Below are 16,621 nucleotides of genomic sequence, written 5' to 3' on the forward strand. Positions count from 1 at the left end.
TCCTTCACATGGGCATGCGGGGAGACAGCGCTGCACGGGGTGAAGAAGACCTGACTCGATTACCCTCTACATTTCTGCCCAATCGTGCCGCTGAGCGCGCAAGACAACAAGGGCCTGACCATCCGCCTTCTCCAGTATCCGTCCATCGCTGCGAGTGGGCGACGGGAGAACGAAAATAAAAGCCGCACAAAAAGAAGTGTGCACGACGCACCCTTCACATTTGCTCATCCTACTGCTTGCGATGTCGTACGCGCATCATGGAGGCATGTTTACTTCGGTGAGCAGCTCCCCATCGTCGCGCACTTGCTTCTCTTTTTGATGTTTTATGATTAAGACACGTCTCCTTTACAGGAGTCTTCTCTCAGGCTCATCGAGACACCATCCATGCGAACACTCGGTCGTATCACATCACCCCATTGTCAACGCCGCCAATCTTGCGTTCTCTCTTCTACGTGAGCACGAGGAAGGCAGGAGGAGCACGCATGCGAAAGACGCCATTACACTTCCGTGGGTTTCAAGTGTTGACTGAAGAGAGGAATAAAACGTCGATGCGCCGAGTCCGCGCTAAAATCACTCAGCGTTACTTACGAGAGCAGCTCTTGAGGCGTTCCAGGTAGCTTTCAAGGTTCTTCTGCACCTCAGGGCTCTGCACAAATTGCGTGAAAAACTCTGTATCGTAGTTGCGCTCTTCGTCCGAGGCAAGCATCTGCAGGTACTCGCGTCGCATCATATCACGGGCCATCCACCGAGACTGCTGCGGCACGCTGAGAAAGCGTTCCGCCTGCTGGTAGGCCACTTCGATTGCCCGCTCCTCATCGGCGGCCACCTCATCAATGAGCCCGAGATTTCGTGCATCATCGGCCACGGGTGTCTCGCCCAGCTGCAGCATCCGCTCCGCCTGGCGCGAGCCCAGCAGGTAGGCGTAGGCTGGCATCACCCACGGTGGGGCAACAAGTCCTAGTTTCGTTTCGTTAAGACCGATGCGGTAGAGTCGGTTGTTGTTCGTGTTGCCCTTCGGTCCGCGAGCCATCACGCGGTAGTCGCAGCCCATCGCGATGATACAGCCCGCCGCCGGAGAGTTGCCGGTAATCGCCGCGATGATCGGCTTGGGGAAGGAATTGAGGATGAGCCACATCTCCTGGAAGCTCTGCCAGAAGACCGCGACGCGATCCGGCTTCGGGTTATGCACCTCGACGAGGTCCAGTCCAGCTGAGAAGACTGTCGGAATCGCAGAGGAGATGATCACAGCCTTCGTCTCCTCGTTGCTCCCAAGCCACAGCATCCACTGGTTCAGCTCCTGGAAGAGCTCCAGGCTCATCGAGTTCACCGGGGCACGGGCCAGCTGCACGTTTGTGATGCCCTTCTCATTCGTGTTGATTCTCACAAGCTTGGGCACCTCTGTCGGCTTCTTTGGGGGCACAAACTCTGGCTGCGCATCGTCGCTGTGCTTCGATCCCGCATGAGCGGCATTCAGGTCTTGATGCCGGCCCTGCGGCACACCGGGCGGTGGCTGCGACTGGAAGCGGTACTGCGTGAGCTGAAACAGCCCCGACATGACGCCAAGAGTGCCGGCGCCACGGGTGAGAGAAGACGAGATGACACGGCGCATGATCGCGGAAGTGCTGCGACGACAGCAAACAAAAAGGCGGTGCGACAGGAATGTGGGATATGGTGGGTCTTCGTTGGAGGCCTGGCGGACGCGGCGGCGAAGAGACGACTTCATAGAAGGGGGAGAGGTGCGACAAGAGGTTCAGGAGCAAGCGGAGAGCGAGGATGGGTAATACGCATGTGCGCACGTTGTAGTAGAGCCCGCGTGCAGCCTGATGTTCCGAGCGTCGTTTGATGAGACACCGCGCGTGCCGAAAGCCAGCCGCGCAACAGCATCGGACCCGCGTCGGAGCCACGTCGTATTGAGCCGCATCCTGCTCTTACGGCAGGGTTTCATCGGTGCAGGCTTAATCGGCATCCACAGCGTCTCCACAATAGCGTCAGAGACGCGTCCTTTCCGATGAGAGCGTCCCCCATGCAATGTTCACACATCATGGAAAATCACAACGCACTCTCCACGGTGCGCAGAAACTGCTCCGTACTTAGGTACGGCGGAGAGGCGACGTCAGAACGGATGCACCGCAGCACCTGAAGTCCGCCGCCTTCTTCGACTGCGATGGCGGGAAGAACGACGTGCACGTGCATGAGCTGTCGCAGGCACGCGGCAAAGCGGTCAAACCCGTGCGCGGCGACCAGCTGCTTAATGGCGCGGAGTGCGTGCTGGTACGAGGTCCCTGTGAACTCGCGGCCTTTCTCAGAGGCCCGAATGGCGCTCTTCGGCAGCGTCGCAGTCGAGGAGGAGGGCGATGAGCTCTCCGGTTTTGTGCTGGCGCTGCTGTCTGCCTTGTAGGTGCGCATGGGCTTGCCTAGTAGCTTGTCGCCGAGGCACTGCTCGATTACCTGACAGATGCCCTCCTTCACGGCAAACGGCAATCCCAGGGCGTTTCCGACCCAGTGGTGAGTCAGCTCGTGCACAATGAGCTCTGTCTGTTCCACCTCGGCGGTACGGTGCGCAGTCCCTCCACCGGCGGCGGCAGTTTTCTTGCCTGGCTGGTAGATGGCCTCGTTGAGAATAATCGAGCAGTGGTGCTCCATACCAGAGATATACGGCATTGTTGGACCAAGGAGGACGTCCAGGTGCTCGCACTGAAGGAGCGGTAGCGGGCACTGAAAGAGCTGCTGGAGCGCTGTCACAGCCTCGATGGTGAGGCGTAAGACGCGCTCGAGGGTTGCCGTAGCGATTCGCGCCTGCCGTCGCGCCAGTACACGGACCGGAACGAGTGTGTAGGACAGGTTACTGGTGTCGCTGAGGCCGCTGGCGATGCCGCCTGCAAACTTCGGGATGTCCACGCTTCCCTCTACCACCTCCAGCCCATCGTCAGCTGCGGATGTGCTCTCCAGCTTCGCAAGGCCTGGGAAGCACGCAAACGAGAAGACGTACGCGGGTAGCGGGCCGCACGGCGAAAAGCTCACCTGCACCGCCTGCTGCGCCGCCAGTTTCTTGCGACCACGCTCCTCGCCGTTCGTCAAGATGGTGCGGAAGCTACTGGGCACCTGGATACTCTTGAGCTGCCAGTCGAGGCGGTACTGCGGGTCGTCGGGGGCCGGAAACGCGCACCGGGCAAAGCGCACCTCAAAATGCGTGAGTAGGGGTACATCCTCGGTGCCGGGGTTGCTACCGATCCCGCATGCGGCGTAGATGCCGCCACAGTCAAAAGACTGAACTCTGCCAATAAACTGACTTGTCAGATCCACCTCAGAGAGCGGGGGTAAGCTGCCGGAGCCTTCAAATAGGATCAGCTTAGATCCCCAGTCCACTGCGGCGGTTGCGGGCGAGTCGCCAGACGTCTGGTCATCATGTTCCACGACAGCCGCGCCGCCCTTTTTCCGAACCTTGGAGCTTCCCTTCCTTTTCGCAGCTCCACCGCCGGTGCTGCTGTCCGCTGATGCCGCACAAGCATCCTCCTGCTCGACGGACACAATCTTGAGCACTGCCGCGGCCGTGTCAACAGAGGCGGAGACGCATCTCACCTGGTAGGACTGGATATCGAGCACCCTGACGTCCTTGTACATACCGCCAGCCGTGGTCAGTGCGTGAAGGTGCAAGGCGTTTTTTTCGGCTATCACGCGACGGTGTCGCAGGAAGTCCTCATACTCGGAGTTGCCTTCAGAGGGAGAAGTTGCGCCAGAGCTTGCGGCTCCCGCGGCGCTGTCGGCTGTGTCCCGATACGGCTCGCGTCGGTAGCGGATGATAGATGTGCCGTGGTAGGCGGAGCCAGCTCGAATCGCCGCGCCGCTACTGGGGCGGCTGAAGACGAGCTGCAAAGTGCACTGGATAGGGTTCCATATGTGCGTCGATCGATCCATGTGGAAGCAAACACAGTCTAGCAGTGCCGCCGCGCAAAAATCCTGCCCTCTCATCTCGGCAGCGACGACGACGGGAGAGTTGTGTCGGTGAGAAGGCATGCAGGTGGAGGCGAGAGCACGAAACGCGACAAGAGAAGATCCGGAGCCCAGACGAGCAGCGTGCCCTTCTGTCCGTCAAACATCAAAAAGCCGAGGATTAACATATATCCGCATCCTGCTTCGGTGCCAGAGTAATGTGTGGTCTGCACGATACCCTTTCCGTCCCCTGCACGGACGCCCCAAAACCAGGTGGCAGTGGCGGACAGTGAATTCCATCTGATGTAGCCTCCACCTATTGTGGAGCTCTTGTATGGTTTGCTTTGCATGAGAAGTGGTCGTGGTGGTGATTGACTTAGAGCGAGGTAGCACGAGTTACTTGATGACTAACAACAACGCATCTGGCCCGTTTACCGTTTCAATTCGCGTCTACGCACCTCACTGCACACCGAGCACGTCGACAGGTATATATGCACGCATACACACAACCACAGCGCAGACGCCTCCGTTGCACCACGGTGGCATCTTCGCCCTCTAGGACCAGCCGACTGCCGTCGAAGCGGGGGCATGCGTCGAACGGGCTCTTCGCGTCCTGCCTCGCGCCTCCCCCTCGCACGCGTGCTGCGCCACCGGCGTCCGCCGTGCGGGTAGTAGAGGGGTGGTGGTGGCCTAGGTGCATGCCGCATGGGCTTGGGGAATCAGCTGGCCAGCCGCAGGCCAGGGCCCTCCGGAGACCCTGTGCTCCGCCTGTGTGCCGTGCCTCGCGCCCTCCGTCGCCTCAGGCAGCGGCATCCCATAGTACGGGGTGGACACTCTCCACATGGGTGCCCGGAGGACTCGATGCTGCCATTCGGGGTGCTCGCGTCATGCCCCCCCCCCCGGCGTCTGTGCCTCAGCAGCCCACACGGTCGGGTGGAGGAGGTGCCGCGTGCTCCGCGCACATGCACACGGCGGCTCGTTCGCAGGCGTCTCTTCGCACCCCTGCAAGCTTTCTTCGGATGCGAGGCGCCATGCCGGCTGTGCGTGACAGCGCGTGCGCACAAAGAGCTCACAGCCTGTTGTTGAAGCTTCTACCTCAGCAGCTGAAAAAGAGAAGAATGCTGACGGCACGTGGTGGGTCGTGTCAGCGTCCTGCTCAGCTGATCCGATCGAGTGCATCCAGGAAGTGCAGGCGCTCGTCCTGCGTCTCTCGGTCGTCCATGGCGCGCTGTACTTGTGTCCGCCACTCCTTAAGTCGATGGGGCATGAGGGCGCGCACGACTTCCTTGATCGCCTTTGGACTCTTTTCCACCAGCGCTGTGAGGGCATGCGCTGCCGCCTTTTGGACTGACTCACCGCTGTTACCCGACTCCGCGTGCAGGCATGCGAGCTGTATAATCTGCTCGCTGGATACGCCGGTGGAGGCCAGGTAGGCAACAAAGAAGAGGGCCCGCGCAGCCACTTTGTGCATCGTGCCAAGCAGCGGGGCATAGATGTCGTCCACCTCCTCATTAGATGCTGTGTCTGAGGCGACGTTGGTGACAGCCACGGGTGTGCGTCCATCCTCTGCTGTGCCCACCAAACGCGACTCTGGCAGCGTTCGCGTGAGTCTCAGCGTATCCATAAGAACAGCTAAACCGCTGGTCTGGAAAAACACAACGGTGTTTGGTGAGGAATCGCGGCATAGGCAGCTGCACGCATGCAGCAGGGCGCCGAGCAGGCGCATCAGAGACGCGGCTCCTGCAGCTACACTCGCAGCCTCGGTACTGTCACCCTGTGCGCCAATCACGTGGCCGTCACTCCCAACATGCAGGAGATCTTGAACTGATGCGATGCAGTCACCCATGAAGGGGAGAATGATGTCTTCCCAATGAGCGGCTCCGTACGCGGCTTGCACTGGTTCGTTCAGCTGTGCTGAGTGGGCAATGATCATGGCGAGTTCTATGAAGAGCGGTACTGCTGACGAAGGGATACCATCGTGAGTAGCAGTCTGCACCTCTGGATCCCCTCTGCCAGTGCCGATAGCGGCCTCCACACTGGCGGAAGCGTCTCCGCTTCCGGTCACAAGGAGAGGGTGCGCAGCGCGTTCACGACGCATCACGTCAAGAAGGCGTTGCGGCCCTTGCATGAGTGCAAACTCCGCTGCCCAGTTGACATCCTCGACCATGTCAGCCAGTTCCTCCAATGCTTCCAGCCGCTCTTCCTGCGCCAAGGGCCCCGGTTTCCCTTCTGTGGTTAGGTTCTCCATGTTGAAAAGAAGCTGTTTGACCCGCTTCTCCGGTGACTCGACCGAGGCGAGGGCGCTGCGAAGCCACTCGTAGTCAGAGGCTGGTCTCGCTGGGTCCTGAGCAGCTGCAGCGGGGACAGCAGCCAGTGCTGTAGCACACGGAGCAGCGCTCGTGCGGGACTGCTCAGCCATTGCTTGAGATCCTTCGGCGCAATTCGGGGCGGATGGGCCCTCATTGGCCGCGGACCTGGTGCCACCGTCCTGCAGCTGAGCGCAGAGATTCAGCAACGCTGCGTTGATACCGGAGTCCGACGACATCGCGGAAGGTCTGAGTGCGTGTACGGGTGTAACGGTGAAATCGTTTCAAGCCGACGCAATAGGTTCGAAGCCAAGACCGTTCTTGCGTTACGCGAGACGTCGTCAGCGGGAGAGTTAGCGATGGGCACGGGGCAGTGTAGGTGGGGAACGGAGAAGACAGAAACGAGTACACAGCACACTTGCTGAAGGAAAAGGAAAGACAGCGCAGAGCCGACGCCATTAGACCCCTCCTCGCAGCTTTTGAAAACTAAGTTGGCACGCAACCTGAAGAGTCGTGTTTCGCATGCCAGGCCGTCCTTGCCAGCGGCTTCGCTTGCTGCGCAGTAGCAAGCATGGCCCACAATCATTTCGGCCGCCACCACCCCTCTCCTCGTGACAATTCCGATCATTTTCACGCATCCTAGCTTGTGTCGCTACGGAGAAACACACCATTGAGCATTAACACTCAACACAAGAAGCCTGCAGAGCTCACGGGAGAGAGAAGAGGTGCACACGCGAAATGCGCCCGCGGAGAGCCCACCGAAGAAACAAAACAGTACACACACACACACACACACACACACACAAACATACACACACACACACACAAGGCACAACGATCCTGAAGACGCGATCAATGACGCCATCACCGTATAAACGATAGAAATGCAAGCAAAACAGAATCAAGGACACAGGTTCGGGCAAGACACTGACCCTTGAGTCCCCTGTTCCGCCGGGGCACCCGGGGCCCGGTGAAGACATTACAGAGACGCTGTAGAAGTGTAACAGGAACGCCACCTACACCCGTGAAAACCTCGCCAAGAATGATGTCTGCTGGTGAACGCGTGCGTGTGCGTCTCCGTTCAGACTGCCCATGGAAACGGAAGCGTGCACACAGACCCACACGGACCATGGCAACCCTTGGCCTCTCTGGGGGATTTACGACGAAACCCATCAACAGACCTTTGCCCTAGCCGTCTGAAAAAGTCGCGAGGCATCCGCCCGTTTGCACAGATATCCTTTCCCATCCACGGCGTCACCATGTTGATGCTCATCACTCCGATCCCCTCCGCGACTTCCCGGCGAGGTTTTTCGAGGGAGCGCATCCGGCCGCTATCCAGAAAAGCATTTTCACCACGCGCCGAAACGGCGACGATACCGAGGCAGATTCTTTCGTTCGACTAACCCCCACCGCACACCGAGCACGTCGACAGGTATATATGCACGCATACACACAACCACAGCGCAGACGCCTCCGTTGCACCACGGTGGCATCTTCGCCCTCTAGGACCAGCCGACTGCCGTCGAAGCGGGGGCATGCGTCGAACGGGCTCTTCGCGTCCTGCCTCGCGCCTCCCCCTCGCACGCGTGCTGCGCCACCGGCGTCCGCCGTGCGGGTAGTAGAGGGGTGGTGGTGGCCTAGGTGCATGCCGCATGGGCTTGGGGAATCAGCTGGCCAGCCGCAGGCCAGGGCCCTCCGGAGACCCTGTGCTCCGCCTGTGTGCCGTGCCTCGCGCCCTCCGTCGCCTCAGGCAGCGGCATCCCATGGTACGGGGTGGACACTCTCCACATGGGTGCCCGGAGGACTCGATGCTGCCATTCGGGGTGCTCGCGTCATGCCCCCCCCCCGGCGTCTGTGCCTCAGCAGCCCACACGGTCGGGTGGAGGAGGTGCCGCGTGCTCCGCGCACATGCACACGGCGGCTCGTTCGCAGGCGTCTCTTCGCGCCCCTGCAAGCTTTCTTCGGATGCGAGGCGCCCTGCCGGCTGTGCGTGACAGCGCGTGCGCACAAAGAGCTCACAGCTTTTCGTCCTGAAGGGCCTCAGGGGGAGGGTGGGGCAGTCGTGGGCACCCGACGGTGGAAGCCGAGTCAGCGCGAGTGGGATGTGCGTAGCCAGGTCCCTGTGTGCAAGGTTATCGTGTGCAACGAGGGGCTCGTTGAGCGTCGAGCGATCCGCCAATCTCTCTCGCGTAGCATACTGAACACAACACGGCGTCTGAGGCCCTCACAGCGTGCAGAGATGGCGGTGGTGGTGGAGAGGGGGCGCCGCAATGCTAGCGGTGCAGTGGACAGAACACCACCTCCACTCCATCGTGTCCTTGCCAGTCACCCGCTGTTGCAGCAAACCAAAGTGCGGGTCGGAGCCCGTGCAGAGCTGGGCAGTCACGGACTCCTCTGTCGTCTCGCAGTATCAGCAACATCGTGCTTGTGGTGTGGGATGGATGCCGCCAAGGAGCCATTGTCTCAGCATGTCGCGTTGGGCAGCGTTGCTGCAGGGGATGCTGGCCTGGCTTCTGAGACCAGAGCGAACAGACTCGTGATTTGTGGAGTTGGCGGCAGCACCTCTAACCATTGCCGATTCCACAGTTTTGACCACTTCGCCGTTGTGCACAAAGTCGCAATGGTCACAGACACACACACACACACACACACACACACACGGAAGTGAGAGGCACACACGACGGGCCGGTAGCGCCAGCACGCGTGCACAGAGACGCCGCGAAATGCCATTGTCCACCGCTGGAGGACCCGTGTTGAGCGCCAGGATGGCGGACAACGAGTCCGCAGCAGCTGCACTTGTTTCTCTGCCTTGATCGATCGAGTTGCCCTCGCAGACGGTGCGGCTCCAGCTCCACTGCTTCACGTTCAGCGCGGTAGGTGCAAGCAAAGCCGCCACAGGCTCTTGCCGTCGCACCCAGGAGAATATGATGATTATTCAGCGCCGCGGTCGCTCCTGACTTGATGGCTGTCGGTCCTGCGCCGTCTGTCCACAGCGAGTGCGAGAGCTCCACAAAGCGGGGGAAGTCGCTGCGTGCATGCTGCTCATTTTTTTCGTCTCCCGCACAGTCCCACCTGCAGCCCAGCCGAAGTAGCTGGACCGAAAAAAACGTGGCTCCGTGTACGCATCTGTCTACCACCGGGCACAGATAGAGACACGTCACACGCGTTTATGGATGGTGAAGCCGAGAGCGGCAGTGGCCGCAGCCAAGGCGATACACACATCAAGAAAACAGGGAAGAACAAATGGGCCCATGAGCCCGTCATCAACCACGAGCCCGGCGGCTGTCCGCTACATGCGAGGCACTGTAGACCATCGCCAGCTCGGGTGCGTATGCCGTGCTTGTCGATCACGCAGCGGGGCTGACGAGAGCCCCCGCCCATGATCACACGAGCTTCGCTCATTCACGTCATTGCATGGTCGCAGAGATGTTGTTGGACAGCCAGTCGAGACCTTCGTAGAGGCCTTGCGCCGTCGTGGCGCAGCACCCCTGTATGTACCACCGGCGATTGCGGACGTTGTACAGGCCAAGCTTCTCGGTAATCTGCGTCGTTGTCAGCGCGTTCGGCAGATCTTGCTTGTTGGCGAACACGAGGAGCACTGCATTACGCAGCTCCTCCTCGGCCAAGATCTTGTCCAGCTCTTCCTTCGCCAGCATCATGCGCTCCGGATCGTTGCTGTCCACAACGAAGATGACGCCGTTGGAGCCCTGGTAGTAGTAATGCCAGAGCGAGCGCAGCTTCTGCTGACCGCCTACATCCCACATGGTGAATTTCAAGTTCTTATACTCAACCGTCTCAACGTTGAAGCCGATGGTCGGCGTCGTCGTCACAACTTCGCCCAGCTTCAGCTTGTAGATGATGGTGGTCTTGCCGGCCGCATCTAGACCGACCATGACAATGCGCACCTCCTTCTTCCCCATAAGGGAGCTGAAGGCGGAGGCCAACCACTGTCCCATGACGACTAACCGGATCGATGCAGAAAGCAAGAGCGTTCGGGGGTCACTGGAGGAGGAGAAGGAGAGGATAGAGCAGAACAGCCTGGAGAGCGAGCGTAGCAGGGGACGATGGCGAGTGCTGAGGGCGCATGTGTACGTGCACGTGATGGTTACGCATGCGTGGAAGAGAGTATCACAGAACACGAGCAAAAGAAACCAGGTGGGAGGGTTCTCGAAGAGTGGAGAGAGAGAGAAGGGGATAGCGACTGGGTGACACGAGGAGACATGCGCAGAAGAGCACTGTCATGGAGGACGGTGGGCGCGCGCAAGCCAGTTCCAGTCGACGCCGTTGCGTAGCGCACCGACGGACACACACCGCAGATAACAAGAGCGGTGCATCATCCCCTCACAACACCTCGGCGCATTGATCCTTGTCGTGCTGGGAAGTGCTGTCCCTTGGTTGCACAGCAGCTTTCCACCCGGTTATGCATACGAGCCGCTGGTGAAGGACACATTCTGCCGCAGAGGTAAAAAGTGAGCGGGCAGCGAGCAGAGACGCAGAGAGAAAGGGACCGGACTGAAGTGAAAGACAGGCAGACGGCACAGAGAGATGAGCGGCCGATTGGAAGGCGTGGGACAGAGACGGGCACGCCCAGTGAGCAGGAGCGAGGGAGCCCAAGACGAAAACAAAACAAAAGAGTGCAAGAAAGAGACACTCACGCACGTTAGCCCTGCACGCATGCAAGTCGACGTGTATGTGACTGCGCCCCCCCCCCTCCCCCCCGAAAGCGTGTACACATTTTTTGCCTTCCCAAGCGCGACATCAAATAGATAGGGGTAGAGAATTGTGTGGCGAGAGGGGAGGTAAGAGGGAGAGGAAGGTCGTTCATCGAGTTGAGGGGTTCCATCCTCCGTTTCTAGGCCTTTATAGGCGATGCCACCGAACGCGTTCGGCGTGGCCAGGTAGGAGAAGCTGGCCTCTGTGCTCTGTCCTTACCGAACCGCTGTTTATCGTTTCGATGACTTCGACGAAGGTGCAGGGGGCACCCGCCCTCATTGATCATGTCCTACCGGTAGCCAGCGTGACGGGTGCTCATCGGGGCGGAAGCGATCCGATCTCACGGACACGATAGCAAACAAATATTCACATCCTCCCCCTCGCACAAGGGGAATGAAAGGGAGCTGCCACGCCTCACATGCGCATAAAAGCACCCGTGCGCCGAGGCAGGAGGCCACCGAAAGGAAATAAGACGAGAGTCCTGCAAGAGGGCAAACTAATATACAAATGCGTCTGCAACGAGTAGGAGAGGGGAACAGAGGAGAGAGCCAACAGCGCAAACATCGACCGTCATGAGTGAGTTGTGCACCGCAGAGAGACACACACACACACACACACGCACACCGGGAAAAAAGAGAAGACCTAAAGAGAAGAGAAGGGGCGCTTTATATGTGCATCTAGACACATACTCACACACATACATACACATATATATATATATATATATGTATAATGTATGTGTTTATGTGTGTGTGTGCGAGCATGGAGTCACCCTCTCGAGGTGAAACATAACCGGCCCACTCTCTGGTGACCACCCTGACGAAGCCAACAATGTTTTCGTCTTGTCTCTCCTTCCCCTTCCCCTGTCTGCCGCGGAGGTGAAGTTCGTCTCACCTACCAGCTGTCGAAGAGACCGAGGCGGGAGTTGGCAGCCGCCACCCTTCACTGCTCGCAGGCACGCCTTTTGCGGTGGTGTGTCAGTGTACGTGTGCGCCCACTCGTTATCCCACCGCCCACACCTGCACTGGTGGTGTTGGTGTCCAGGAAGGCATCCCTGACACCGGGCACAAGAGCCGAAAACGCCAGGCGAGGCAGACGTATGCATACACCTACTGGCGGCAATGGGCTGAAGAGGTGGAAGCGGGTCGTGACAGAGCGGTGACGCAACAGCCACGCGCCTTCGGCGAGGCCGGAGGCGCACAGAGGAGGGTGCCTCACGCTGACTCGTAGAACTGCTGCTGGCAGTGCTGTTACGCATAAGACATAGCCGGTGCTCGGCGGATTCAGTGGGTCGGGTCCCCTGTACCGGGTGTCTCCGATGAGGACGCCTCTCGGGAGAGACTTGGCAGCAACAAGGTAGGCGAGACGAATGGCAAGGAGTACGACAGGTGGCACCCGGCTGAGCGATGGCGAGGGACTGCAGAGTGTGGTTTCCCCATCACGCACATTATCTGCAGAAGAAGAGGTAGCTGTCGGCTCGACTAGCGTACAGGTTCGGGCCGGACATCATGCAGCGTTGCGCCGTTCGTGCTTCGCCTCCCCGCAGCGAAGGGGGGGGGGGCAAAAAAAACGGAAAGCACGCCGAGAATGACACGCAACCCACAAACCGAAAACGACGTTAACGAGGAAGGAGAGACAATAGAGAAAGAGGGGGGGGAGGGGCGAAAAGGGCGAAGAGCCCAGGAGAGAGAGAGAGAGAGCGAGACGGCCCGTGAGTGGGAGCGCTTGGCGTGGGCTGGCGTGTGTCAAGGACGGCTGTACACTCAGACGTCTCTGGCACCGCTTGCCCACATCAACACCTTCTCTCCTTTCCAGATCTCTTTCTTATGATTTGTGCGTGTGTGTGTGTGTGTGTTGGTCTCTCGAGTGAGTTGCTATAATGCGGTACGTTGAACGCAAAGACGGGAGGCACAGAGGAGAGACCTGGTGAAGAGCGAGCGCGTGCATGTCCGAAAAAACAGAGAGGCTGATGAGAAAACTATCCGCGCCGGTCGAGCAGATCAGCATCTGCGCGCTGAAAAAACGATCGGCGGCGCAGAAATGCACTCGCACGCGCTTCAGGATGTTTTCAACCCCATCCCAGCAAAGACCGCACCTGGCGCAAAAGAAGGCCCAGCGTCCGTAGGCTTCGAGGCGGCTGTGCGGCGCTAGAATATATGCGTGGGGCATCGTGCTTTTTCACTGGGTCGACCTGTGATAAGGATGACAGACGGTACACACACGGCGCTCGGCGCACTCGAGCAACAAAAAATAGGCAATTCCAGAAGCCCACGATAAACCATGTTTGCTCACTGCTTCTTCACCGAGGCAGAGACGCCAGCGGCTGCCCGGTCCTCCGCGCGCTTGCGGTAGATCATTCCAGTGAAGGGGCTCTCGAAGTATTTGGTCGACACATGATACACCAGCCCCACCAAGCCTGTCAGCAGTGTCCCGACGGCGTTGTTTTGGGCAATGGAGGCGGCCAGGAAGTTTAGCGTGGCGCCGATGTACATGGGGTTGTCGAAGTGGCTAAAGGGAAAGGCCGTTACGCGTTCGTCCATCAAGATGCCAAAGTAGTCGCCGAGATACGTGCCCGTGATGCCGAGTCGGAGGAACGACGATACGACAAGTGTCGTGCCTGCCGCCATCAGTGCAGCGCCGACGCTCCTCATGACGCCGCGCACGACACCTGCGTTTTCAGGACCAAGGGCTTGCGTGCAGAGGATAGGGAAGACCGAGCTCGGGTTCTGCGCCATAGCGTTGTGAAACGCGTAGTCGCGCACACCGCTGGCGACAAAGATGGCCGCCGCCAGGACGTAGGCGCCGACCTTCTTGCCACCCACAGCCCTCTCGATCGTGTGACGGCGGTACTCATTACGGGCAACAATGTTCCACACTGTCGGCAACCCCGCAATGGCAACAGCGGCTGCGCCGATGGAGCGATAGTGGATGCGACTCGCTGCCGGCGTCGTGGGCAACTGCGTCATTTTTCGATTGAGAAACGCGTGAAAAAGGGGATGGGGAGTGGGGCGGGGCGGCGGCAGGCAAGGGCCAAAGGCGATGCTTCTCGTCGATGCACGTTTTGAGAAGCGGTCACGCGGTCGGTAATGGGAGGTGTCGATGAGCTGAGAAGGAGCGGTGTGGAAACAGCGGCAAAAGGAAAGGCAGAAATGCTGAAGATGACGGTAAGGGAGAGGGAGGGGGGCGTAACGATGGCAATCCAAAAGGCGAGAAAAACAAGCGTCCACCAAGCGGGACACCGTTCCTGATGAATAGAGAATGACTGGTTTCCCAAGAGCGCGACCTTACACCAGACGTGCACTGAAATCGCGACTTACAGAGCGCAATCGAGCTCTGTTTCCATCTTTCTGGACTGCCGGCAAGAAGTGCGTCATCTGCCTTGCAGTGTGTCGATGGGAGATGCTGACGCACACACACCCGCACACATACACACGCAAACAACTTGCATCACTATGCCCCTAATACGGCACACAAGCAGAGATGCAACTCAGCTTGGATGATCATGAAGAACGCCAAGCTACGAAAGAGAGAGAGAGAGAGATGGAGAAGAGGAGAAGGGACACAAAAGCGAAGGGATGGGGTGGGAGATGCTAGCACTCCTTTCTCAGTCGACCTTGTCCGCTTGCGGTCAGACTTCTGCTCTCAAATTGTCAGACAGCGAGAGGTCGAGGCAAACCAGCTTATGCCACGGTTCGCATACAATGAACATAAAACAACAGCACCGGGCAAAAAAGCAAGGAAAATGCATCGGTGGATATCCATGCAACTGTAAGAAAGGAGTATGCCTGTGTGCTATGGTGCTGTCGAGGTGACAACGTACTGTGCAACCATGCGCGAAGAGCATCAGGCTGACTGTGACATCGACTTGGCTTGCAGGGCAGAGCCCGCCTTCTCACCCCCGGTAACATGAAGTACGACGGGCAGGGATACAGATGGGGGCTGCCACGGCCCCTCATTATGTCGAGCACAAAAAAAAAACGAAAAGGCGAAGCAGCCGCCACAGCACACGTGAACACGATGCGATGAAAACCTAGTGCATGCGTTCTCTGCTCTCATGCTGTGATGCTTCACCAGCCCCTCATGGCGAGGGCGGGGGTAGAGTCGGAGGCATGTGCCGTGCTCAGATAACCGGGTCGGCGCGTGGCTGTAGTGCGAGTGTACGGCTGCCATCGCATCAGGCGATGGGGTGGGTGGGGAGTGGCGTGTGGCAGGGATGGTGGATAGAGTTGAGTTTAGCTCATGCTCTGCGGCAGTGAAGCGGCCACGCTGACGAAAAAGAAAAACGTACGTCACAAGCTTCGGCTGGTGCGCCGAGGCGAGCACGAAGAAGGTTGCACAACGATAGAAGGAGAGCGAAGCGGCACTCAATGAGGAAGAGCAGAGGAGGCGCGCGGAGGGTTTCCGTCACGGTCTCTGCCCAGCACTCGTCTACTCACACGACGTCAGGCCGAAGGAGCGAATGATTCACCCGGAAGAGCCACGCCGACAATGGCAAGGGGGATAGGGTGGATGGGTGGATGGGAGATACAGGTGCTTCTGAACAACGCCGGCCGAGAAAGGTCTCGCAGCGGGCCTGTTACGGAAGCTGTAAAGCGAGCAGAGCTACACATCTGGCACTGCCAGAACGCACTACTCGTAGCAGGTGGCGCTGCTTCGCGCTGACAGCGCACAGAAGCAATGACGATGACAGTGGCAGCGATCATGCTAACATCGAAGAACGCGATGGCAATACCTATCGCGGAGACCCTTTTGCTGCGTCTCGCTTCTGCTGAAAAGTGAGTCCCACCAGTCGTGCCCTCCTCCACCAGCCTCTCTGCCGGGACGTTCGTCATGCAGCGAATAAGGGTGGCTGCGCTGATGGCCATGAGTGCGGTATTCAGCACCTTCGCCGGGCGGAATCACACAAGTAGCAGCTGCCGCTTCGAGGCGGCTTTGGCGCAGCGCTTACACGCCTCCGGAAGCGCTCTGCCGTCCGCCGCACTTCGACGCCCGCACTTCGCGGCAAGGGCGTACGCGTCCTTCACAATATCTCTGAAGCTAACACTGTTCTTTTCTGCCTCTGTCAGGGCCGCCCGTGTAGGTCACCTGGAGATACGCAGCCCAGTCTTTAACGTCGCTGTCGTTCGCTGAACGCAACAGACGTGCCACGTTGGAGCCTGCTTGATCTTCTGCCGTTCCGTCTCAGTAGGAGCGCGGCACCAGAGACGTTCTGCTCATGACGATGAGAACCACCTGCTTGCTGGCGCCGTCGTCGCCGTCGGGGTACTCATTCGAGTACAGGCCCGCGCTGGGCACTGGGTCGTGAATGTCACCAACCGGATGGATCCGCCATGAAAGCAGCGACGCAGCGATCTGAGCGGTGGTTGAAGGGTTCGCCACAGAAGGGGAGGAGACAGAGAGCTTCTGAATCAGCGATGCAACGTTCGCCATCGGCACAGGGGTGAACTCGAGGGTGAAGCTTGAGTCAGGGATGTCGATGGGATGCGATGTAGTGCCACGGTGCTGGCGGGCTGATGCCGGCCGCTTGAATGCCGTGGGGCCATGGACCGAGGTGCATCCGTGTGGGATTCCTCGGGTAGGGCCCGGTAAAGGAGAGCACCAGGGCAATCGCGCTGCACATTTACACATGGTCGGAGATCATGCAGCTCTTGACCCACCACTCTAGCACAAGG

At 59.1% G+C, this 16,621-nt stretch overlaps 5 protein-coding genes across 5 annotated transcripts; all 5 read right to left on the reverse strand.

The window, feature by feature from the left end:
- Window positions 1–580: 580 nt before the first annotated feature.
- Window positions 581–1,723, reverse strand: LMJF_31_2250 (putative 3,2-trans-enoyl-CoA isomerase,mitochondrial precursor; the record flags this gene model as incomplete). Its single annotated transcript, XM_001685160.1, has 1 exon — window positions 581–1,723. One exon carries the CDS (start codon window positions 1,721–1,723, stop codon window positions 581–583), a length of 1,143 nt encoding a protein of 380 aa, XP_001685212.1.
- Window positions 1,724–2,049: 326 nt separating this feature from the next.
- On the reverse strand, window positions 2,050–4,014 carry LMJF_31_2260 (putative aminopeptidase; the record flags this gene model as incomplete). Its single annotated transcript, XM_001685161.1, has 1 exon — window positions 2,050–4,014. One exon carries the CDS (start codon window positions 4,012–4,014, stop codon window positions 2,050–2,052), a length of 1,965 nt encoding a protein of 654 aa, XP_001685213.1.
- Window positions 4,015–5,086: 1,072 nt separating this feature from the next.
- LMJF_31_2270 (conserved hypothetical protein) lies at window positions 5,087–6,475 on the reverse strand (the record flags this gene model as incomplete). The annotated part of the gene is made up of 1 exon (XM_001685162.1): window positions 5,087–6,475. The coding sequence occupies one exon, from the start codon at window positions 6,473–6,475 to the stop codon at window positions 5,087–5,089; it is 1,389 nt and encodes a 462-aa protein (XP_001685214.1).
- A 3,168-nt stretch (window positions 6,476–9,643) lies between these two features.
- Window positions 9,644–10,192, reverse strand: LMJF_31_2280 (putative ADP-ribosylation factor; the record flags this gene model as incomplete). Its single annotated transcript, XM_001685163.1, has 1 exon — window positions 9,644–10,192. One exon carries the CDS (start codon window positions 10,190–10,192, stop codon window positions 9,644–9,646), a length of 549 nt encoding a protein of 182 aa, XP_001685215.1.
- Window positions 10,193–13,237: 3,045 nt separating this feature from the next.
- Window positions 13,238–13,915, reverse strand: LMJF_31_2290 (phosphatidylethanolaminen-methyltransferase-lik e protein; the record flags this gene model as incomplete). Its single annotated transcript, XM_001685164.1, has 1 exon — window positions 13,238–13,915. The coding sequence occupies one exon, from the start codon at window positions 13,913–13,915 to the stop codon at window positions 13,238–13,240; it is 678 nt and encodes a 225-aa protein (XP_001685216.1).
- Window positions 13,916–16,621: the final 2,706 nt, after the last annotated feature.

Source organism: Leishmania major, chromosome 31 (assembly GCF_000002725.2).
Source record: "Leishmania major strain Friedlin complete genome, chromosome 31".
NCBI classification, from domain to species: Eukaryota; Euglenozoa; class Kinetoplastea; order Trypanosomatida; family Trypanosomatidae; genus Leishmania; species Leishmania major.